The following is a 24,155-nucleotide window of genomic DNA, read 5'->3' as shown; positions in this document are numbered from 1 at the left end:
ATCATAATACACTACGATAAATGTGCCTTTTATAAAGTTGAACCCCGCAGCCTGAGGGCTGAGTGCACGGTGCTCTGGGATGTTTCCTTTTATACACACACAACCTGCTTCTGTCAAAATCCTCCACAACTGAAAGCATCAAAAGTCACTGATCTGGATTTGTACAGAGAGTATCCTCCTTCAAACAGGTCCCGATCCTGCTTTCTGTCCCTCCGCCGGCCCGCCTGGTCCTCGATGACGTGTTATAAAACAGGTGGTTGTCATTAGTAAGAAATGAAAGAGGTTTTTTTTTTTTTTAACTTTAGTTCTCTGCCTCTCAGCGAGGCGAAGCTTATTCAACACCATGGAATTGATGTCTAATAAATCTGCCGTTCCTCATGTGAGACGTGGTCACATGGTCCTACTTCTTCCCTTCAGTCTCTGTGAAGACGAGAGGACAAAAGACGAGGCTTTCAGCTCAGGAGTCAAGACTTTAGGTGTTTTCAGACCAGAAGTAGCGTGACTGCTTATAAAACAAAAGGTTTCCCCTTTAAAAGATAACTGATATTCTTAAACCTGAACCCCATTTTTACATATTTTGGGTTTGAAACGACTGGTAGGTACAGAGAGCTTTGGAAGTGATCCACTAAATCAAAGTACATCCACTAAAAGGGTTTGTTATGTTACAGATAGACCTGGAAGATCCTTTTTGTTTAACCACAAACAGCCGTTATAGCGCTCTCTGCAACCACACCAGACTCTGTTGAGAAAAACATCAATTTTACCTCGCATGAACATGGGATTGCTGATTAACTTGTATGTTATTTTTTGTTACACAATGATTGTGTTTAATCTGAATTAAACCTTTAAAACACAAAAAACAAACAATAACACAAACAAACTAACAAATCTAGGCAACGGTAGACCAGCAGCTCCTGTGTCCTCTGAGGTAAAATCACTGTTTTTGTGAATGGAGTCTGGTGTGTGTGTGCAGAGAGCGATATAACGGCTGTTTGTGGTTAAACCAAAAGGATCTTCCAGGTCTCTCTCTGTAGGGATCCTTTCCATGATGCTGTCACACACTTAGAATAACACTCTGAGCCTGTCAGGATATAGCTTGATAGATTATGGATTACACTGAAGCAATTGTAGTTTGTAGTCCAGTTCCAAACTTAAAGTATCTAAACAATAAGACACCAGGTAAAAATACCAGTTATCCTTTAAGCAGGGCAAGCTGAAGCAAAGAAGCCTCCATACAAGCTGAAAATGTGTTTCGAGGACATCCCTCTAAAATGGAAGATGATAACATAAACAGTCATACAAATACATTAACGCAACCATTATGTGATTTAGAGATAATGAGAGAATTAAGTTGTGACTGTAAGAAAGCGGTTTGTTCCCAAGATAAGAAGATAATCAAATAGTGATCTTCGGATCATTGGTCTGAAAATGTGCACTCGGCTTCAGCTGAAAACTCACTGCTATTCTTCTTCATTTCTTGGCTGTTGTGTGCCTCCGCTGTCAGCATCGCTCCCGTTAATCTCCTCTATTTCACAGCAATTACCATTTATAGATAACTGCAGTCTTTGCACCAGTAAGGTAATCATCACATTATGCTGTTTAACTGCCTGGCAGGTTCCCTCTGCATTATGTCACGCATTCAAACAAAGCCATGATACATGGCCTATGGAAATATATGGAAAACACCGCAAAGTGGGTAATATTCTACTGAATGATAATTTAGGCAACGAGGCACGAGCCTACAGAGAGCCGATTACGCTGGAGCTGTTATTCCCAGGAGAGAAGGTTTAGATATTTGATTTACTGACCCACCAGACGGCCCCAAAGACGAGACAATTCTCCAGCTCATTCTGCGTGTTGTAAAAGAAATATTTGGCCAATTCAACTTCATGAGCTGCAAACTTAGGTGGATAATTTACGAGTGCGTGATCCACACTGAGCGCACGCCTGGGCTGAAGAAGAAGTTCAGCACAGAAAGTGAGAAACGCTTAAAAACAAAACCGCAGTTCTACCAAGCCAGTAGTCTGTGTGTGTGTGTGTGTGTGTGTGTGTGTGTGTGTGTGTGTGTGTGTGTGTGTGTGTGTGTGTGTGTGTGTGTGTGTGTGTGTGTGTGTGTGTGTGTGTGTGTGAGCACAGTTCCCCTGCATGACAGTGCAGCATAGCAAGTCACATTTACATGCAGGCTAATTACTTCATCTTAACTTGATTAAGGGAACACTATTAAAACTGGCATTTCAGGAAAAGGACAAAGCAGCGTTTATGCTCAATTTATTTAATAAGTGAGGCGCAAAATAAAACCGTGATCCAATTTCATGTAGTTTTTTTTTTTTTTTTAATATGTGAAAAATTTAGAGGAAATAACAGAGACCCAGATTTTTTTTTTTTTTTAATTTACCAAGATCCAAACACACGGGGATGAATGCACTTATGTAAACCAGTGCTATTATTTACCAGGTTAAATTGGTAAATCCCATCTCTAAGCTACCTAAACATATTAATCAAATTATTGCCTTGAAGCACAGACACTGAAATATCTTTACAGAACAACAGGAAACCAGAGGAGCAGTAGATAATCTGGTGTTTTGGCACTAAAGGGATAGCCTGGAGTTTTTGAAAAGAGTCTCTCTCTCTCTTTCTTGCCAGACTCCATTGACAAAAGCAGTAATTTAACCTCACAGAACACAGGAATAGCCAGTCTGCCCCCCCGCCCGCCTATCTAGGCCTTTTATTTGTGGCTAAAATCTGGTTTCCTGCTGCCTCCGTCCACAGCAGCACGTCCTGGAGGTGGAGTGTGAGCACCATCTCCCTGTAATAATCTGAACTCTCCTTTTTTTTTTGGATTGTCACAGTCAGGTGTTATCGGCAGCACACGGCTTCAGTGTCTCAAAACCAAACTCACCAGCGGAGGAGTGTCCTGACACCTGCTGACTGGACACCAGCGACCTGGAGCTCAACCCTTCAACACAGTGAGAAAAATCAGCTGTGAAACATCCAAAGCCAACAGGAAGATCTGCTGCAAAGCTCCACGCATGCAGACAGAGAGGCTGAGTGAAGAGGCAGCAGATGGAGTGCAGCGGCTGGCTTAAAGAGAGCCGAAGCCACAGTCTGTGTCTGGCCTCCACCTAAACATGTATTTCCATTTTCTACCGATCCCTCTGGAAGGCTGAATGAGATGGTGGCTCCTCCAAACACTATCAGAGCCTCACGGGAGGAAAACCAGTGGAGCAAAACAACTTTTTATTGAAGTACTGCGCTTAAATCCACATTTGAGGGACTTGTATTTCATTTAATCTTACTTTTTTTTACTCTACTACATTTCAAAAGGGGAATATTGCACTGTTTACTTCACTTCCTTCATTGAAGAGGTTAGAAAATATGATATTATAAATTAAAAGGACATAACAGTTTGCACAGTAGAACATTTTTAATAATCTTTCAGTGTTTTTAGTGATGTTGTCTGTAAAGCTACTTTCTTTTTCTATCTATCTATTTTTTTTTTAAAATCCTGACGTGGCATTGAAGGTGAAAGGGAAAAGCAAGAATTTCATTGTGTGGTGAAACGTGTTTTTATCTGAACATATGACAATAAAACTATGGAGGTTTGAGCCGCTGGTTGGACAAAAGAAGCATTGTGAAGGTGTCGCTTCGAGCCGCTGCGACGGAGATTCTGAATTTTTCTACAAAGCAAATTGTTGCAACTATAACTATGTTTGCTGCTCAAACATTAAAACATCCGTATTAAAAATGTAATAATGTTGATTATTATAATACAATGGAACGTGCTAATAGTGATCATGTCTGTCTGTATTTCTTTACTTATTCATTTCGTTGTTTATTCGGATCCCCATTAGCTTCTGTTATCATGGTTGCTAATGCTAAAAAAAACTAAGAATTCCATAGTTTTAACATGTTTTTCCACATGTTGTATGTCATATATGAAAAGACCCCAAATAAACACTGAAAGTGGGCTATTTTATTACTACAATCAGATTATTTAAACAGCATTTGTACATTAATTATTCTGTTTTTAATCACTGTAAGCTGCTTCCAGTGTGTAACTATCACAGGGGACATTTCACATTTACTAGTTTAATTGCATTTCTTACATATTCTTATTTAAGTAACATTCTCAATGCAGGACTTCCACATGTGAGTATTTTTACTGTGTGGTTTTCAGTTAAATAAATGTCTATAAAAGATAATACACGTCACTAATTAACCCTAAATTTGGAAACATAACACTGACTGAGAGAAGACGAAACAAAGATGAGGAAAACCATCTGGAAGCAAAAAGTCTGGGTAAAAAAGAAATAGTCCCACTGTCAACTAATACTGATGAACAGTGTGAGGACAAAGCGGATCATTACTGCCCTGTGTGACAGCTGAACACTGATACAAGCCGGTCAGCCTCAGTGTGGTGTCCTACCTTGGTAGATGTCGTACTGTCCTGACATCAGGTTGTAGCTCATACCCAGGTGTGTGTGGTGGTGCGTGTGGAGGTGCCGGGCGAACGACACGTGGTTCCTCTCTCGCTCCGCCTCTCTCTCTCCCTCGGGGGAGCCCTTCTCGCCGGGCTGTGGGAACACATGAGCACACCTGGATTTACACCTTTGGCTGAACAGTTTCTGTCTAAAACCATCCCCTGTGCTGTTGCATGTACATGAAGCACAGAGGCACAGCACTGAAAGACAGAGTGGTGTGCATTATTATTACTGCATGATCCTGTTTTAACACTTTAACAGCATCTAGAAAGAGAAATCCTGACATTTCATGAGCTGCAGCTCCTCTAACATCCATGTGATTCTGCTCAAAGCAAAATACGACTGAAGGAAGTGAATAGTGAGTAAAATTTACTCTACAGGTTCCAAATCAAGATATTGCTTTTGATATGAAGTTGGATTAAGATGTCTAGATGATATCTTTATTCTCTAAATTCATTGCAAATTATCCCTTGAATTTCCACTTGAAGCTGCCAGACTCCTTTGACAAAAACGGTAATTTTACCTCGCAGAACGCAGGAGTTGCTGGTTTAGCTGCTGTGCCTTTGGTGCTCTAACGCATTAGTACAGATCTGAACTAACCCTAAAAAACATCAAAGTCACACAATCATACAAACAAACTAACCGATCGAGGCAGCGGCAGACCAGCAACGCCCGTTTTCTCTGAGGTAAAATGGCTGTTTTTGTGAATGTAGTCTGGTGTGTGTGCAGAGAGCGATATAACGGCTGTTTGTGGTTAAACCAAAAGGATCTTCCAGGTCTCTCTCTGTAGGGATCCTTTCCATAATGCTGTCACACACTTAGAATAACAATCTGAGCCTGTCAGTGGCAAAAACAAGCACTTTTAGTGGATGTTCTTTGATCGGGCACAGTTGCCCCAAAGGATTACATAACAGCCACTGCAGCCAGTTTCACGGCTGTTGGCTGAGGCTAATGGACCAATTCCAACACTTTTGGTATCCAGCAGTCATTCCAAATCCAAATTATGTAAAAATAGGACCCAGGTTTAAAAATACCAGCGCTATCCTTTGATAGATAATTTAAGAGTTTTAATTATTAATCCTCATTTTTGAATGTTTTTCCTCTGTTTTCATCAACTGCTCCAAAGTGAACTACAGTATGTCAGATTTTAGAAAATGTCCATCCTTCCAGCCTTTGCGTGGTTTTATAGCAGATTGTGAATCAGTATAAAAGTGTATTGATTGTCTGCTCTGCACATCAACACAAGGATCACATACTGTTAACTGTGAAGAGCCGGAAGAAAAGTGTTTTAACAGTCGACTCAAGCAATTATCGAGTTGTTTTTTCTTTTAAATTCTGTTGTTAAATTATTTTTAAAAAAGCTGCTGTCTGGAAAGAACAGAGATTTAAAGCAATGCAGTATCGTCAGTTATAAATGGGCTAATAGGTGAAAGGTAGGTAAAACTCTAAATAAGAAACTAAATATTCATTTTTTGTCAAATCCTTCCTTCTTTTTTTTACTATTTCTACATATTCTTCAGTTCATCATCTTCTGTTTTGGAGTTTTCATGAATCTAATTAATGTAATTGTGTTAATATCACAGGTACAGTATGCAGAGAGTCATGACGGAGCATGTGATGTGAGGATATGAGTCTTCTTTACTATAGAAAAAATGGATAAATAATATTTTTACTATACTTGTACAGAGACAAAGGCTGAACTACAGTAACGCATCAACATTTACAGGCAGAGATGATTAACTTCTGACTCCTGTGTTCTGCCTTTAACCTTCTTTCATTCAGTCTTTTTCAGCAGATGTCGAATGTTGTGTGAATGAAAACAAGCGTCAGAGGAGTGACGCTGTGAGCTGCACAGTGGAGTGGATGTGGCAGTAAAGAGAGCGATGGCTCACAGCAGGTGATTTTCCGTGGTACTGGTGGCTCTGCTGCTGCAGCAGCTCCATGGCCGAGGACGAGGACGTGTCGCCGCTCTGCTTGCTGTTCACCACTCCTCCTCTGCTGGGGGGAGTCACCTCCGACTCCTCCCTGCCCGCCGTCTTACCGTACAGAGGGTAGTGGAAACCTGGTGGACACGGACACACAGGCACAGACGAGGAAACACACATGCACAATGACTTTGTATCATGAAAATATAACAGTAGTTCATTTTAAAGCTTTAGTTAGTTGCTGTATTTAAAGATACAGTCCCTTAATTTATCATAGCACCTAGTGGATTCTCCTGTTAGGTGTTGGGGGCTATGTTAACATCAGGAAGTGTATGTTTAATGCCAACCTGTGCTGTATAGTATTTAATTTGCTTGCTAATTTGCTAAATTGCTAATTTGTTTTGTTGTCTCTCTAAATCTGTTGCTTAAAAATACCTGTGGAAAAAAAAAAAGGTCCTTAATTTTTCATTAAAGGTGCAAATTCAGAGGCAGCTTTGATAATAAGCTTAATAATTTTCATTCCACGTTTAGGGTTAACTGATACATTCATGCGTTAGATCATGTTGAGGAGTTTTAAGAGGGTTTGTGAATGAATTCAGGGGGTTTAAGGGATTAAAAGCTCAACATCTTCACTGTAATTACAAATAAACCTTTTACGGTAAGAATAGGAGTTAGCTTTGATGCCATTCGGTACATTTAAAGTGATTCTTACACCGTAAAACCCTTCAACAATGCAGAAACCCCATCAAAAAGATCTGACATCTTGTAAATGTTCAGGCTTACAGGTGGCTGTTTACACATGATCACCCTGTTGAGCAGGTGAGTGTGTGCATCTGATCAATGCATCTCCAATATTCACTCTCCTTTTAGCTCTGGTTTGGTCTCCACCAAACCAGCTGTGAACTAAAAGAGAGAAATATCTTTTTTGGCTCGTCTTTAACTGTCTGTCTGCTTTTTCTGCTGGGCAGGGAGCGTTCAGTGAGCTCGTTCGATGAAAACTGGGGTCGCAGAAGGAGCTAAACGAGAATAAAAGACAGTTCTCTTACTCTTCAACTGGCTCGACTCTTGACTGACATTTTTAACTGCTCCCATCTTCTACTTTTCCGTTGTTAAATCGACTTTCAGCACTTCAACTTCACGACAGGGTTTTAAAAATGACAGTGAAACTGCTTTCAATACTCACTTTAACTGACACCTCAACCCTCCTAATCCATTCAACTTAAACAGCAGCACCAACACAATATGTCCCATAAAAATAAACATGTTATGACATTTAAAGTGGCTGTCTCGAAGAATTTAAATGTCAATTAATTCACTATCTACCAACGTGTGAGAATTCACAAGTGGCGTCCACCAAAGTAAGAGAAGGCTGATACCTACAGACGCTGAACCTTCATAAACAAGCTCAAATCCAAAGAAAAAGAAATAAATTCGACATTCAGATTAAAACAGACGGTTAAACAAAGCAAAGCGGCCGTCAACAAGGACGATTTTTGCATCTCTGACAGGACAAAGTCTGAAAATACACCCGCAGCCACCACTTATCGCCATAGAGCTTGGTGCAGAGAGAAACAGAGCTTGCCACTTAAAGTTCTTTACAGTTTTTAATCCTGCAAATTTCAGCTTAAGTAAGTACATTCACTAGCTCAGTTTGTTGAATTCCTACAAAAATCGAAGGGTAAAAGCGACAGGTGAGCTGTTTCCAGTCTTTAGACTAAGCTACTCTAACTGACAGTAGCTACATATTTTCGCTTTTTATACACGAGACTTGAGTGCTGTCAATAACTCTGAGCAAGAAAGTGACCCACAGTATTTCCCACTATGCCAAAACATCCATTTAAAGACTACGTAACTATGCACATTTGATTCTGCTGATATCCGATTGTGACTTTGACAACAAAGAAAACCTGAAAACATTTGCACACACAAAATGGGTGTAACAAACAGGCGTAAAGTGCTGCGTGCTTCCCGCTGGAGATCGAACGCACTCAGCCACAGTGTAAGAGGAAGCGTTCAGGGCGCCGAGTGGGAATAAAAGAGGTGCGATTCTCCCTACTGCACGTCAGTGTCCCCTTGAAGCTGTAATTTTAAGGTGAAATTGTTGCTTAATGGTTGTAAAGTGAACCCAAATCTTTAATCAGACCCTTACCTGGGTAATTGTGAACCAGGGTTGGGGACACCCCTCTGTAGGAGCCCCCGCCACTCTCACACATTGCCAGGTAGGGTGGGTAGGAGGAGTGCTGGTACTGGATGTAGGGCTGCTGGGGGGTCATGGGAGGAGACACCGCCGCCCGGGCGCTCTGGGACTCCTCAGACAGCCCTCCCATCGGCTCCTGGCCTTGATCATCCAGCCCCTCCAGCCTGTCTGAATCCTCCGTGTCGATGCTGGGCAGGAGATCATGGGATCCGTGGAGCCTGGCTTTTTTGGCATCTCCGCCCAGGCCTCCTCCCCTCTCTCCTCCTCCTCCTCCTCCTGAGGTCATCTTGGCCCCGGCAGGCTCCACGGTAGCTCCCCATTCTTTTCCCCTGTCTACTTCACCCTCTTCGGCCTCCTCTCCATGTTGACTCTGTAGCTCTGAGTATTTGCTGTGAGCGAGGCAGTGAGCCCAGGCCGGGCCGTCTGAGGGCTAGATCGATGGGGACAAGTGTTGGTGCTAGTTGCAGTGTTTCCCCTATAATTCTATGTTAACAGTGGTGGGTGGGAGTCATTTTGGGGTCAGTTGAACTTCGGTCCTCGTCTCTGTCCCAGTTTTTGTATATACGGCCGGTTGCAGAGCTAAAACTTAATACGTATTTCATGTGTCTAAACGTTAGCCCTTTAGCGTTTTGCCTCTTTTAGTGTTTTTTTGGAGGGAAGGGAACGCTAATTCATGACTTTCATTTGTGCGTTTTCTTTTTAGGAGGGGTGGAGAATTTTCTTGTGGCGGTGGCCCACCGCTGCTGAGTGACTATAGAGGAAACACTGTGTACTTGAGTGAACAGAACCATAGACAGACCATCTATCACTGGCTCTGGGTGTGATGTTGATGAAGGATGACGACGTTTCAACAGCAGGCGGCCATTCACAGGTGGGATGTGAGTAGTGTGGCGTCCCTCTCAATGACACGGATCAAGACACGTCTCACACATGATCAACTGCAGAAATCAGGCCAAACTGAAGGAAAAAAACAATCTAACCTCCCAAACGCAGCTTTCATTCAATTCATACAACCTTTTTTTTTTGTACATGACCCAGCATGGCTAGAGTTAGCGGTTAACTGCATCATGAGATGACATGTTTAAAAATCTGTACAAGCTTTCTAAAAAAGCAGCTCATATCAAAACCAACACTTATGTATTAGAAAAGTTTCTTTTGTTTCTTTATGTTTTACATTTACAGCTAAAGTTGGAATTATACATTTCCCCCCCATTAACTCTTACTTTAAACATTAAAAACATTTGCATCCATCAAATCAAACCACACAATTTTTTTTAATTTCAACCGAAATGACTAGAGTAGTACGTTAAGAGTAGACCTACAGCACCACAAAAGCCACGCGGTCTTTGTTATTAGCACCTATTGGTTTGGCTGTACACGTGTGTGATTAATCTCTTTGTGACACTCAATAACAGTCATTAAAGCACACCAACAACACCATCAGCGGCGGCGGCGGGTTATAGACAGAGGGAGAAACTTACACTGGAAAAGGAAACATTTGAGTCCAGATCTGTCTGACTGTTTGGGTTGTGGAGTGATGACGAAGAGGAAGAGGAGGGTGACTTGATGTCATCACAGTCTTTCATGGAGACCTGGTGCAGGTCCACCGTGCCACCGTGCACCGTCTTTAAGCCCAGACTCTGTCCCCTTTCTCCCCTCTCACCCATCTCCACGTAGGACAGGACGGGTTTGGGACAGCAACCTTTAGCTCCTTCTGGACCTTTACCTAGCATGGGTCCACCAGCTGAACCTCCGACCATATGCTTATCGTCGTCACTGTCTCTCACCCCCTGTCCCCTCTCGCCCCTCTGCTTTGCACTGTGCGTCTGGTCACAGCATTTGGAGGCCAGCAGCAGTTTCTGGTCCATGTACAGTCCTCTGGAGTACTGGCCGTAGTACAGCGACTGGGCCAAGGCGGTCTGGGTCTGACTCATAGCCAGCTGGAGCTGAGACTGAGGCGGCCCGTCGCCTTTCTTTGAGTCTGAGAATTCGTGGGAGGAGCTTTTGTCGTCCTCTTTCACTTCCTCCTTCCTGTCTTTCCCTTTGCCATCAAGGACGGAGCTTTTGTGGAAAGTAATGCTGCTGCTGCTTTGCCTGTCCGACTGCATGTACCCCTGCAGGTAGTAGGGTTCGTAGCCGTGGTAGTAAGGGGACTGGGGGTCTTTTGATGATGGGGCGGATGCTGCGGGAGGGTTTTTACCAGAGTTACCGTGGTTACTGCTAGAGCTCACCTCTGAAGAAGCAGACGAGCCACACTTGGATCTCATTCCATCCGAGCGACATTCGGACGACCCCCCATCGTCCCCGGCATCTGAGATGTCAGAGTAGGCGGGGCTGTTGTTCTTGCTGTCTGTTGTTGCCAGGCAGCTACCACTGGAGTCGAGCCGCGACGAGCCACCGATGGACGGACTGGGGGCGTTGTCGGTGAAGGTGTAGACCTTGTCCGCCTCAGCTCGGATACTGGCCATCCTGCTCTCCTGGCTCTCCGTGAGCCCATTTATTACATCCTGCTTACTGAGGTGCTCCTTCAGAAGGCTTCCAGAAATTTCTTTGACACCAATTTTAGAGCCATTATCGTCCATTTTGATTGCACTGCTGTCACCATTGGGTGTCCTGGTTGCTGTGTCTTTGTTATGTTTGTCCTTCAGCCTCCGCTTCTCTTTCTTCCTGGTCTCTTTACTGCAGGTAACCAGGGTGGCTTTGACGAGGTTCGGTTCCACAACGATGCTCAGCTTTGGTTTGATGGGTTTCAGGGGGAGGTTTTTACTGGTGAGGCCCACAGCCGCCATGGGTGAGGGCTGCTGTGAGGTGGCAGTATCTGCTGTGCCGGTCGGGTATGCTGTGTTCGGTATGGCAATCAGCTTGGGAGGAGCAGGGGCTGGAGCGATCGGCCGGTTAGTCCGTGACTTGGACAGCTTTTCCACCTTCCCGTTGGCCTTCTTGCCCTTGTCACACGTGCCTCCCTTTTTGTCGATCAAACCTTCGGCCTCTAGCTTGGGCATCTCCACTGTGGAGTTCCTGTCTGGGACCATGCAGTTCTCCAGGACCACGGTCATGTTGGAAATGATGGGCAGATTGCTGAGGTCATCAATCAGCCCATCTTTCAGCAGTGAGGTTCTTCTGGTCTTGGAGTTGGCTGTGGGGCTGTGGTCAGTGCTGAGGAGTAGCCGCCTGTTCTTAGGAGACCCCACCGTGGTCACCTTATACAGAGGAGCAGGTTTCTTAGAGGAGCTGTTGCTATTGGTGCTGCTGTTTGTCTCTGAGAGGTCATATGTCATGTTGCTGATGGTGTCCTCACAGTCCGATAGCCGTTCCTCGCTCTCCCCATCCTTCATCGGCTCCAGCTCGGGCTTCCTCTGCTCTTCAACCTCCAGGTGTGCATGCGTCTGGTGGTAGCGCAGGCCGTTGATGTGCTTGTAGCGTTTAGTGCAGTTGGGGTGGGGGCAGTCAATGAGAATGGGTGGGGGAGGTGGTGAGGAGGCGCAACCTCCTCCAGGGTCCATGAATGAAGGGTCGGATTTGCCCTGCGGCGTGGACGGGGCGCTGCGGGATTTGGCTCGGATCCTCTTCCCATTCCCATTTTTGATGTCGTCAGAGGAGACCAAGCTGAGGTCTAGGTCAGCCGGCGGTTTGTTCTTTCGCTTCCCAGAGGAGAGCGAGGAGGTGCTGTTGGCAGGTTTCACCTCCTCCACAGTGAAGAAAGAAGGAGGCGTTCGGCAGTTGCTGTTTATGAGGTTCAGGCTTCCCCTCCGTCCCTTGCTGTGGATGGGTGCGGCGGTTCCAGCCACACCGCCTCCACGGCTCCTGTGCTGTGATAGACCTCTGACTTTGGCAGCAGGCGCCGGCTCAATGCACGGCCGCTCGCCCATCGCCATTCGCATCCGTTTCCCCCGGCCACGTCCACCCGGCAACTCAGGGTCACTGGAGGGAGACTCACAAAACCTGGACAGGAAACAGAAAAACGATGGATTTAGAGAAGAATTCCTCCTGATATGTATGTATATGATATATGTCGTGTCACTTTGTGTGACACCCAACACAGATCCCGACAGAAAGTTTTCAGGTTCTGTCCGAAGTTTTTTAGTTAAGATTTTCTTTTTGTTAAATTTGACTTTAAATTAGTTTTACATCGTATCGTGTTGTGTTGTGTTGTATCGAGCTGAAAACAAGGCTGTTTTCCTTGTTGCTGCTGTTGTTCTTGAAAGGTTTTAACCCAAGAGCAACATGTTCATATCGTCACCCAAGTTGAACTCTTGCACCATCAGACAAAAACCTTGGGAGATAACAGATTATCATTCAAGGCTCATGTGCACCACTTTACCTAGACGTCAAGGATGAAAATTGATTTTTTTCTGTACAAAGCCTGCTGCTCTTTTGATAACAGAAAAAACCTGTATAATCCACAGTTATCTCTGTATTTGATATTGAGGCATTTTGTATTCACATGCCATCCCTTCTACTTTGAAGTCTTTTAATGCTGTTTACCACAGCGTCTCGCATCTTAACACTGGAGATGCTTTTCAGCACTCGTGCATTGTTATTTATATCAAACCTGTGTGCCGGGATAAGGGAAATGCATCTACAGAGTGAGGCTCTGTTTTCGAAGCTGGACCGTGAGCCCTGCATGTGTGCTCGCCTTTTAATGCATTAATTATGACACTTCCTCTCAGGACTGATTGGCGTTAAACACTCACCGAATAAATTCTGACCTTGGAAGGACTGTTTTGGGTGTTAATCACCTTATTAATGGAACAGACTGCAAAGCACGTTGAGACTAGACTTTCTAGTCCCCCTCTGTGATTTTAAAAAAGATATCTCACATTTCCTATGATGTTTGTAATTGCTTTTTTATGTCAGTGTGTCCCTGAATGTCACTGAAGCTGCTGCTAACTGAAATTTTACGCATTTTCTTTTGCACTTCAAGGTTATTTGATGCTCTCATGCATCTATTAAAAATAGTTTTTCATTGACTGAGTAATCCGGCTCCAAACTAATCTCACTAACTAAAGTTGAAAAATCGAAGCCCCTTGGTTGTTTCGGTTTTCTTCTCAGTATCTTCTCGGTTTGTTATGTTTTGTGCTTTTAATTTAATCATTGCATCTTTTTTTTCTTTCGGTTATAGTTTCATTCAATGGCAAATAATGACTCGCCGAAAAGGAAGAATTTTATTCCACTGAATTATATGATAAAACCGCATTCAGTCAGCGCTAAACGGACGTCCGCAGCGACAACAGTCCAAATGAAAAAAGCAATTTAATGCCTGGTATCTGAGATTAAGCTGTAATTGCCATGACAACAATCATTTACATACAGGAGCAATAATTGAGAGGTTTCAGCACTGCGAGGAGGGACCGTCACATTTTCCACTCAGCAATTACAAAAACCACTCACCATTTGTAAAACAGTTGGGATGCAGAGTGAAGAGCGTTTCTGTTAAAGCTCATCATGGAACAACAGCGAACAGCCCCAGAGCCAATTTAGCCTTTTTTTTTTTTTTTTTTTTTTATCATTTTAGCAGCATTAAAGGACTTGGACAAAAAAAAAAAAAAAAGCCTTTTTCAGTTAATCAAATAAACAATCATCAGCAAATAAAAGATGATAAAATGGTTAAACATGAGACATCAAACAGGGAAACACGCCAAGCAGATGTAAGTGGGAATAATCATATAAGGCCCGTCTTTAAAATGTGTTTACAATTAGAGGCAGAAATGACTTCAAATATAATTGCAGGCTCAGTCGGAGTGCTGACAGCTGTGATGGACAGAAACACACAACTCGCTGTGCACAAAGATATTTCTCACGGCAAAGCATCGACTCATCACGCCGCTTTGTCGCTTGTGGCCAAATTTTGTGTCCTAATTTTCTACTTCTGTGTTTCCCCCGTGGCGATGTGACGAGCCAATCGCAGTCCAACTGGACCGAAATGATGTGATGTTTTTAGAACTGTAATTCACTGGTAGCTGCAACTGTTTCTGTATGTCGAAAATAAATACATGAACAAAATGTCATGGTGACGGTTATAAGAAACAAGCGCTGACTATAGTAGCGTTGTGCCGTGATAATGTTATTTACCGAACCTAAACAGGTGTAAAACATGTGTTTGTAATCACACACTGATTGGTTATATGCAGGGCTTGGCATTATTGTTAAATTACTATAACAGCAGCAATATTACTGCACATTAAAGGAGCCTTTAATGTGACACCGATACCAACAGAGCACTTAATTCGATACCTTTTCTCTGTGCTTGATAAGAGAGATAACATTTCACATTTTACGCATTTATTTTTATCCAACGCCACAGCTGGCAGTACAGCAAACCATTGGATGCTGTATCTTTAGATTTATTTCTGTCAATACTTTAGCGACAAGCCTAAATGAATCTACACGTGATGAAGGATAAACATGCCGTGTCCTCAGCTTTATTGGAGAGTGTTTGGTACATATACTGAGTTCCTGTGGACATTTTGATGCTGCAATCAATTTACTGCTGCAAATCCAAGCTGACTGCAGCTGTCAGGAGCAACTTTTCACATTAGATTTAATATAACTTGTCCTGTTATCTTCCCTCCTTTCCGATAACATCACACAAGTCATGAAGGACGGCAAGCTACGATTGGTCAGGGAGCGGGCTGAGTATCGAACTTTGATATTTTAATGGCACCGGCTTAATCTCTTCAGTTCTAGGGGGTATTGAAAGTACTACATTTCAGTGCCCAAACAGTAAATCTCATCAGATAAGCATGGAGCTCGTCCCCAGTTCTTAACTGCAGGTGATTGGTTGTCTCCTCGCTTAAGCTGGAGCTGCTAATGCCCGTTAGCCAAGAGGTAGAGCAGCCCTGTGCTAATCTGAAGGCTCCCAGTTCAAGTCTGGCTTTTATACGTCTTCATTTCCTGATACTATGTTAACAGACAACATAAAACTGTGGTATATAAGTTTATTATAAACTGCTTTAAGTGGAGAAAAACCAAGATGTTGACACATAAAGCTAAAGAACAAATATATTTATGTTCTGAAACCACTTTGAGTGAGTAAAAATGTCAAAAGGAGCCAAACAATAAATGTAAAGATTTGCACTGTAATGTTGTAATTAAGTTATATAATCATGTTAAAAGGGATTTTATTGAACTGGTATTGAAAAAAGTATCGTTCAGGGGCCGATATCGAAGTCAGGGTATCGCTCCTGCTTCAACATGCAGTCTGTCATTTCTCCAGACATTATGACTCTTAAGACAACATAAAATGATCGTTCTTGTGTGATGCACCTCTAAAGTGATCTGAGAGAGTGAAGAAAAAGCCGAACAGGGTGTAGCATTACCTCGGAGGAGCCCAGTCGTGTTTGGTGCAGTCTAACAGAGTTCCCACATAGGTCCTCTTCCTCCACGTCACGTTCACCACCAGCACACCTGTCGATCACACAGGACAGAGACACAGAAGCTTACCACTGGACGTACCGGGACCAGGATGAAGAGGTCCGAGAGCAGCACAGGCTTCAGAGCTTAAATAGGAAATAAGTGCATTTTGTTTATGATTAAAACAGCCTTCAATAACAAGATAATCTACATAATAAGCTATGTTTTATCCCAGAATGCACATCCTCCTGGAACAGATGTTGTTGCTTGAAATTAATTTGTCAGTAATTAAACAGATGAGGAGAATTAAATATTTTTTGTAGAGGAAAAAAGGTGTTAAAAGCTTTTTTTATTCTGCGTGATTCAGGTGTGTTCAAAGAGTTAAGAGTTATTCTACTGTTTAAGTTCATTATAAGAATAATTTACATCTTAGTAAAAGAATTAAGAGCATACAATTAATAGCAAGCATGTCTAAAAGGACCCGTCCACTCGACACCTGCCAGGTTCAACCAGGCCTCCGGGAAGAGCGCCAGGCTTTAAAGCCAATTTTACACAGCAGCCAAACCGTGTAATTACAAGAACGGCGTCCATCACATGACGCCATCGGGCCCAAAAGTCTTTTTTCCACAGACTCACATTGTGAAAAAGACGTCTGTAAATCAGTGGATGTATTTTCTTTGAGCATCACCATCAGAATTTGATCCATTCGGTCAGATAACATCTAATAGAGCCAAACGATTAAATCATTTTATCCACATTCCAGCTAGCCGGCCCGGAGAGGCCCAATGCGGAAGATGATAATTTTCTGGGTGATAATTTTGGCTTCACGCACCACTGAGCAACTTTCATAGCCTCCGACGCTGCATTCAGGACTCTGTAGACGTCCGTGGCTTCAATATATCTGTATAATAATGTCCATGAGGATCGAATTTAGTAAAGATTCCTAAAGTTTTATTCAATTTAAGTTCACGTGGTGAATGAAGAACGCTAATTTATGTTTATTTCTACGTTATGATTGTAATTACTGGCTATGCTAACAGGGTAGCTAACGGCTAATAGTCTACTTTAATGGGTTATGGAGGCTATGATGTGTGCTTGTTTCACTGGTTATTCACTTATTTATTCTATTACGCTCATTTCATGATTTCTGTTTTTTATTTCATGTACTTCTCTCAGCATGAATGTGCAAATAAAGGCCCGTAACCAAAAGATCGGCTTGTGTTCATGAGGTTAAAGCCACACGTTGGGTTTTCAGAAACAGAAGACAAGTTATTTTACCGCACATCCGACCCCAAAAGGAGATTCACCTTTTACATTACTTCTTTTCTCACACATATCGTCCTATGTAGCTCGGCAAGAATCATTTCTTTGTTCTCACTTGCATCTAATGAGGAAACTAATGAAGCACTGATTGTGCAGAAATCAAAGGGCCACTGTGCACCTTAGAAGAAAGAAAAGTTAATGTGATGAGCAGACGTCAGGGAACAGCAGCAGATGACGGTTCGGTAATGGTTCACAGCTTTCAGAGGCTCGAATTTGTTTTCAAATTGGTTCAAACTGTTTGTTACAGCCTGAAAATTAGCTCAAACTGATGTTGGCCAGCGTCATCTGTGCATGTGAGCATCCAGTCCTGTCAGGTTTTAGTTGGAAGCAACATTTAGTCTTCAAGGTTTAAGCTCTAATCTGATGATTGACGACCCTTCAGCCATCCGAAATAAAGGTCTCTCTCTCTCTCGTCCTCTTCCTCTCTCTCTCTCTCTCACACACTCCCAGACTGACATTTGAAAACCATTAACCTCCGTTCTTGTGATGCGCCAGTGGCAACGCCGAGCAAATCAAATTTTGGATGCATTACAGCCTTAAAACGAGATTTGACTGCAACATACGACTTCTTGCTCTTCAATTAAGCCTGATGGCACCGTCAGAAAACACTCTCACAGATAAATAAGAGCCGAGAAGCACGACCAAGTGTGTCGCTCATTTTGACAAGAGGTGGATGGTGATCAGGCTGATTGTTGTTTTTACCTCAAGGTCCTAAAATCTGCACTTAATGAGCTGGATGGATTTGATTAGTCAACAACTTGTTATTCCCCATATTCTCTTCAAATACTCAATTAAGCTACTTTGTCTAATTAAATATATTTTCAACATTTTCTACAACCTCACATTTAGAGGCTGTATAATTGTGTTCACTGTTTTTGTGGCTGCAACACTCCTATGAAAACTCCTATGAAACTGAAATACAGCCACATGTAAATGTCCTATTCTGGTTTTTGTTCAATCAATCTGCCACCTGCACAAGAAGAAGAAACTACGGCTGGATCTAACCATTATTTTTGTTCCTGTATCGATCGATCGATAAATCATTTGGTCTATAAAACATTAGAAAACCGTTAAGACTGTGTCCAAAAACCCCAAAAATACAATTTACTGTAATGCAAACTACGAAAAAGTACATTTTTACATTTGAGAGCATGGGACAACACTTTTTTTTTTTAATTTTTGCTTGAAAAAGGGACTTAAAATGATCAAACGAGCTGCCAAACTAGTTTTCTGTCGATCGACTAATCAATTAATCAACAAACTGTTGCAGCTCCAACAACATTACTAAAGAAGAGGAGTCAAAAAAAAACCCAGGCTTCTCATGTTCCACGTAAACATCCTCCTCTGGGATGTGATCAAAGCCAGTGTAACCAGTATGGATGTTAATTAACTGTATGTGTGTTCTTCAGCGCCTGTAGATCCAAACCAGCCGAGACATTCAGGCCCGTGTCTTCAGAGTCCGTCCAGGCTCGGATGGAGCTGTTGTCGGGTCAGTTTGGTTTAAATAAAATCCCTCCTGGGTTCTGCTAAGACAGGTGAAGGTCCTTTACAGGTCAGGATTAGTTTGTGTTACTCCCATGAAGCCCTGATTAAACGGTGGGGCGTCCACTTCACATTGTGGCTTTAATCACCTACTTGAGAAGGATCTCAGGTTCTCCTGATTAAAGGTTTCACACATACTTCCTGGTAAATTCCTGGGATGACCTTGAAGGCACCGCCAGCGATTTTCTCTGTTCACACGTGCAGCTATATTCAGAAACATTTCCGTCTTACAGCTTCTCACAATAGATGAGTCAAGGGACCGCCCAGCAGATGCTGCTTGGGTCCCTCTGACTGTTCCACAGAGCTGCCTCTCAATTTCACCCTCTTTCAGTGCAGACTAAGAGGAGCTCACTTATTTCTGAATCCGTCAAAGTTTCAAGCCATTCTGGGAAAAAGGAAGTTGCATTGCTTGTTAGTTATCGGCTGTAAACGAGATTGAAACGGGCGTGATTGGCTCGCTCGCTGCATGTGAAAGCGTCTTTCACCAGACGGACGTAACCCCGTCACATGCTCGTCCCTGCAGTGCTACAGCTTTCATTCACAGCACAGCCGCACCAGCATTGTCCCTGAATATCAATATCCCTGCTCTCACTCCAGGTAAACACTCACTGGCCAACAGTGATGGATGTGCATTGCTTTTATTATTTAATTATAAACTATAATTTGGTTTAAATCTATAAAAAATAAACTGTGTCGTCTTCTGGTTGACTTCTGTCCCACAAACCTTCATCATTGAATCGCAGGATTGTCGCAGGTTGTTTTTTTTTACGACCTTAAACTTAATTCCTGTTAATTCCAGTGACTGTGCTGTAATTAATGTCCCGGTGCAGAGGTTTTCCTCTCCGCTCGGCCCCCTAAAGCCCTGAAATGAGACAGCGTTTCTATTTTTAGTCAGCGTGACTCCCAAACACTCGATAGCTCATCACTTTCTCACTGTCATGACTGCGGGTGTTCATGCAAGTATAATGTTCTGAAAAACTTGTGTGACATTCAGAATCCTTCAGAGCCTGTTTTTAATTTCCAAACTGTCTTGAAATAAACGCCTTGTCTCATTAATGCTTCTCAGAGCTTCTGCGTGCAAACAAACAACTCTTTCAAATGAGGGGATGCATCAATCAGAAAGTCTTCGTTCCAACAGTCCCGAAATCTGAGCGTCCGCCTCCGTGACTTCAAGGTTTGTTTGCTGTCACTGAGTGAAAAACAAAATGTTCTCTCCTTTCCTTCCTGCCTCGTCTGCCTTTCTGCCTCCTCACCCAAAAACAAATTTGATTAAAGAAATTAAAAATCAAAGTTCACATTGCTGGAGCTGTGGACAAATCTACCACCCAGACACCTAGAGATGACATTTATGAATTGTTTTTCCTAATTATGTTGCAGTGCCGAACAGATTATGTGCAGAGGAAAGGTTTTCTTTGAGTGGCCGGACTGGGAGGTGGTCAGGGTGGATGGGGGGGGAGGGTCCAGATTCACGCCCTGATCCCCCTCCACAATCAGGTTTAGGCAACAAAAGCACTTTTGTTAAGGACTGGGAAAGATGGTTGTGGTCTAAATGTAAAAAAAAAGTAGTTTTTTTTTATTTTATCAATTTTATTTTATCAAAACACCATAATCTTTCCCTCGTCTTCAATAAATGCTGCCGGTGTCCAAAGAGAACCAGCAGAAAGAGACAGAGAACAAATTGAATATGTTGCCAGGAAACATTTACAACTTTCCAGATGCCGACTGAAAACATTTCCTCATTACGTTCCCAGTGTGTATCTGGTGGGTCTGTATGGCTGTGCCTGTTGTGCCTGTTGGTGTCTGTCTATCTAAATGAAGGATGAACTCGACAGGAGTGATTGATTTTACCTCCTTATTTGAGTACAAATGGTATTTTGGTACATTCCTGTACCTTTTTAACAAAGACGTCAGCTGTTGAGCTGGGAAGTCAAGAAGAAGTATAAAAGATGACCAGAGAATGGGCTCAGGAGAAGACAGGGGCTGGGGGTTACGCTGTCTGTTCCTACAATTGGCTGAACGTCTTCTCAGGCTTCCATGGTGCCTGTTAGACAACTGACCTTTTTGCAATAAACCTATTTTATTCACTAAGTCGTTGTCAGCGGAAGTTTCCTTTCATCAACTGCACATCATCATCATCAGAGAAGATACAACACCAGAAACCATAAAGTGCTCAGCGTTATCTTTCCTGTTCCTCACATTAACTGTTGAAGTGAGGGATGATGCCCAACAAGGTCTCCATTATCAGAAATTAACGGACGACGTGGATGCAGAGAACCGTCCATTCATTTATATTTTCATGCATTTTGCAACCAAAACCTAAAGTTTTCACAAGCAGTAAATAGGATGGATCATAACCGGGAGATGTTTCTCATCCTCTCAGATGAGAAAGCCAGAAAGCTAAAGTTATGCTACATTCAACATAAATAATGCTGCGTATGGTTGAGCGTCAGTAAATATAATTTCACAACATGTTAAACAACAACAATAGCAGCTAACCAGCTGTGTCGCCGTCCCCAAATCAATTTTTCACGAGCAAACGATCGGCCGTGCTGCAGCCTGAAGCTGAGGGCTGAATGTGAGATGATCGCTTGTGCCGAGTTCTTCGAGACAAAATGATCGACGATCATTAATGTGTGAACTGTTCAAGAGAGCGATGACGTGATCCAGTGTCAGTGTTCAGGGCTCAGAGGGGATCAGTCTACTTCCTGCAGCTCGTGTGTCTCCACCCTGTGGTGTTCAGAGGACGAGACACTGACACTAACGTTAGCTTGGTGAGGTGCTGCGACGAATTGTAAACAGAGGCTCTGACGGTGTCCCTGTTGCTATGGTTACTCCATCCGGCACATTAATTTGACCAGTTTGACCAGAACTACTTAGCAGGCGTCCATTATCACTTTAACGGACACCCAGCAGCCAATCAGAATCAAGTATTCACCCAGACCACATGGTATGTAAACGTATTTCCCACAGTTCACAGCAGCATCCTGGAGTCTCTGTTGGTTGCCTGGCAACTGCTCTGAGACAAAAACCCCACGTAAAACAATGAATCCTCACTTTTACACAGATTAGACTGAAGCTATGACGTGTTAATATGTGAGCTCTGGACAGAGCCAGGCTAGCTGTTTCCCCCTGTTTCCAGTCTTTATGCTAAGCTAAGCTAAGCTAACAGGGTGTTAATGAGCTTTTCATTTAACTCTCTGTCACTTCACACGTCACTTCTAACAGGAACTATTTACAATCCTTGTAATTTACTTTATCTCTGGCATCCAGACGGACAGACAGACAGACAGTCAGTCAGACAGTCTGAAGAGTGGAGCCAATCACCGTCTGATTAGTGCTCATCAGACTCCGGCCTCCTGCAGGGAGGAGGAGGAGGGAGGATGAGGAGGAGGGTGTGAAGCTGAAATGGTGGTCTCCTCAGCGCGTCTTCTTTTCCTTTCTGTCTTTCCAATTAGTATTCTGCCTAATTAACATGCAACCAGCATCCCCCCCCCCCCGTATCCCTCCGCCATCACGAGGAGGGGGCTCGAGTCTTCCCTCCGCCTCCTGAGCGATAGTCCCCGAGCGGCAGCCAGCATGAAAACCACAGGAAGAGAAACACTCTCATGTCTCTTTTTTTTTTTTTGTCTTTGTGCTTCGTTCGTTCTCTTTGACTCTGACATTGTCCATCCTCATCCTCATCCCTCTATCTGTTTCCACCGGCCTCCATCTTTACATTCCTCTCCATCTCTCCGTCCCCCAGGTGCTTCAGAAATATAGACAAAACCTCTGTTTCCATTCTCCCCAATTCTGTCAGCCTCCTCACACCGAGCATCAAATCCATTTTCTAGCTCCTTTTCTCCAATTTACCCCTCCTTTCATCCCTCCATCTTTGTCCTTGTTCTTCAGAATATCTCTGTATGTTAATAAAATACACACCGTACGTTTGCATATTAGTATTTGGTAGTTGGATGTGTTTGTTCGTGGCAGCACATGCAGTATGCACAGCTCCACGTGTATTTATTCATGCATCCTGTTACTCTGCTCTGCTGCTGCTGCTCGATCTCTCACACTAACCTCGAAAACACGACACTTTGATGTTTTCTGTTTGCATTCAGTTCCTGCACCAAGGAGGAAATAACGAGTCCTGTTTGTCTCTTTACGTCTTCAGAAAATATGGAGGCAGATGTGGGTGAAACTTGGTGGAAAAGGTGATTAGTCTTCGGCCTGTGTAACGACAGGTTATCACACCTCCAGCTAATGATGAACATCATTTCTGAAGATTTAAATCTTTCCTTGTAAGAGGCTGAAATATTCCTGATAAGTATTTACTTTGAAGAACGATGACGTCACACAGAAGCTGTCGGAGTGGAGTCACAGGTCAGAGGTCTGTGTTTGGATCTTAAGCTGCATAAACTTCTTTTCTTTTTTAAAAGCACACAGTCGACGTCTAATTGATTGGAGAGGGAGGGATGTTGAAAGTGTCCTCTACAGATCTGCATCCTGCTCCATCTGATGAGCAACATCCACCTGTTAGCGACCCAGTCAGACCTGAAGGATGTGATTTAAATCCATCTCATAATCAGAGACTGTATAACTGAGCAGTCTGAGCAGTGAAGCCTTAAAGCTGCACTCTCTCTACCGTCCAGCAGGGGGCGGCTCCACTGGCTCCAAACAGGAAGTCTGATTGGATGGAAGTCTTCCTCAGCACAGCAGGATGTTAATTTAGTAAATTATGGTCCCATTTAGAGGAAGATAGATCAGGAAGAGAGGAGGGAGGAGCTTTAGGGCGGGGCTACCTGCTCACTAACCAATCAGAGGAGGTCTTCGTGACAACAAGCGTAACGTATGGCTGCATAAATCCAAGATGGTGACGTCCATAAAGTGAAACTTGAGGCTTCAAAATGGCGGTCCAGTCTGTCGCGGTGTGACGCTAATGAAATATTCTTAAATATTTCTAATCGAGTGAGAATGACTTTAACGTTTCACTCATCTACAACTCATCAGTTGGTCTTTTTGTTGGTCAGGATGAGTCACTAAACTTCTATCCTTTACTGAATGATTTAAATGACTCATCAATTATCCAAACTGTCGTTGGTAAATTTCCAGAGTAATTGCTGACTACTACTTTTTCTTAGAATTAGGACACCATGATTTTAAATGTTTTGGGGGCTCACTTTAATAATTTTGGTGTTTTCATCTCCATTTTGTTCTGTCTTGTCTTCATTTTGTCTTTTTAACCTGTTAAAGGTGGAAAAAAATGATTGTGTCAAATATAGAACTTGAGCTAAGGTTGTCAAGGTCTGCAAGGAAGCGTTTTAAATTCATTTCAGTGTTTTTCCTGCATCGACTGTT

At 43.0% G+C, this 24,155-nt stretch overlaps 1 protein-coding gene across 1 annotated transcript in view; it reads right to left on the bottom strand.

Annotated features, from left to right (window-relative positions):
* Nucleotides 1–365: 365 nt before the first annotated feature.
* The window catches only part of znf608 (zinc finger protein 608), a 49,997-nt gene continuing 26,207 nt past the window's right edge, over nucleotides 366–24,155 (bottom strand). The window contains exons 5-11 of the mRNA XM_070834437.1: nucleotides 15,923–16,010; nucleotides 10,085–12,545; nucleotides 8,556–9,033; nucleotides 6,374–6,543; nucleotides 4,427–4,574; nucleotides 2,900–2,956; nucleotides 366–420 (exon numbers count right to left, since the gene is read on the bottom strand). Coding sequence (XP_070690538.1) covers nucleotides 401–420; nucleotides 2,900–2,956; nucleotides 4,427–4,574; nucleotides 6,374–6,543; nucleotides 8,556–9,033; nucleotides 10,085–12,545; nucleotides 15,923–16,010 — 3,422 coding nt within the window. The 3' untranslated portion in view covers nucleotides 366–400. The remainder of the gene's footprint in view (nucleotides 421–2,899; nucleotides 2,957–4,426; nucleotides 4,575–6,373; nucleotides 6,544–8,555; nucleotides 9,034–10,084; nucleotides 12,546–15,922; nucleotides 16,011–24,155) is intronic.

This window comes from Pempheris klunzingeri, chromosome 7 (assembly GCF_042242105.1).
Source record: "Pempheris klunzingeri isolate RE-2024b chromosome 7, fPemKlu1.hap1, whole genome shotgun sequence".
In the NCBI taxonomy this organism is placed as follows: domain Eukaryota; kingdom Metazoa; phylum Chordata; class Actinopteri; order Acropomatiformes; family Pempheridae; genus Pempheris; species Pempheris klunzingeri.
This window is presented reverse-complemented; position numbering and strand designations above follow the sequence as displayed.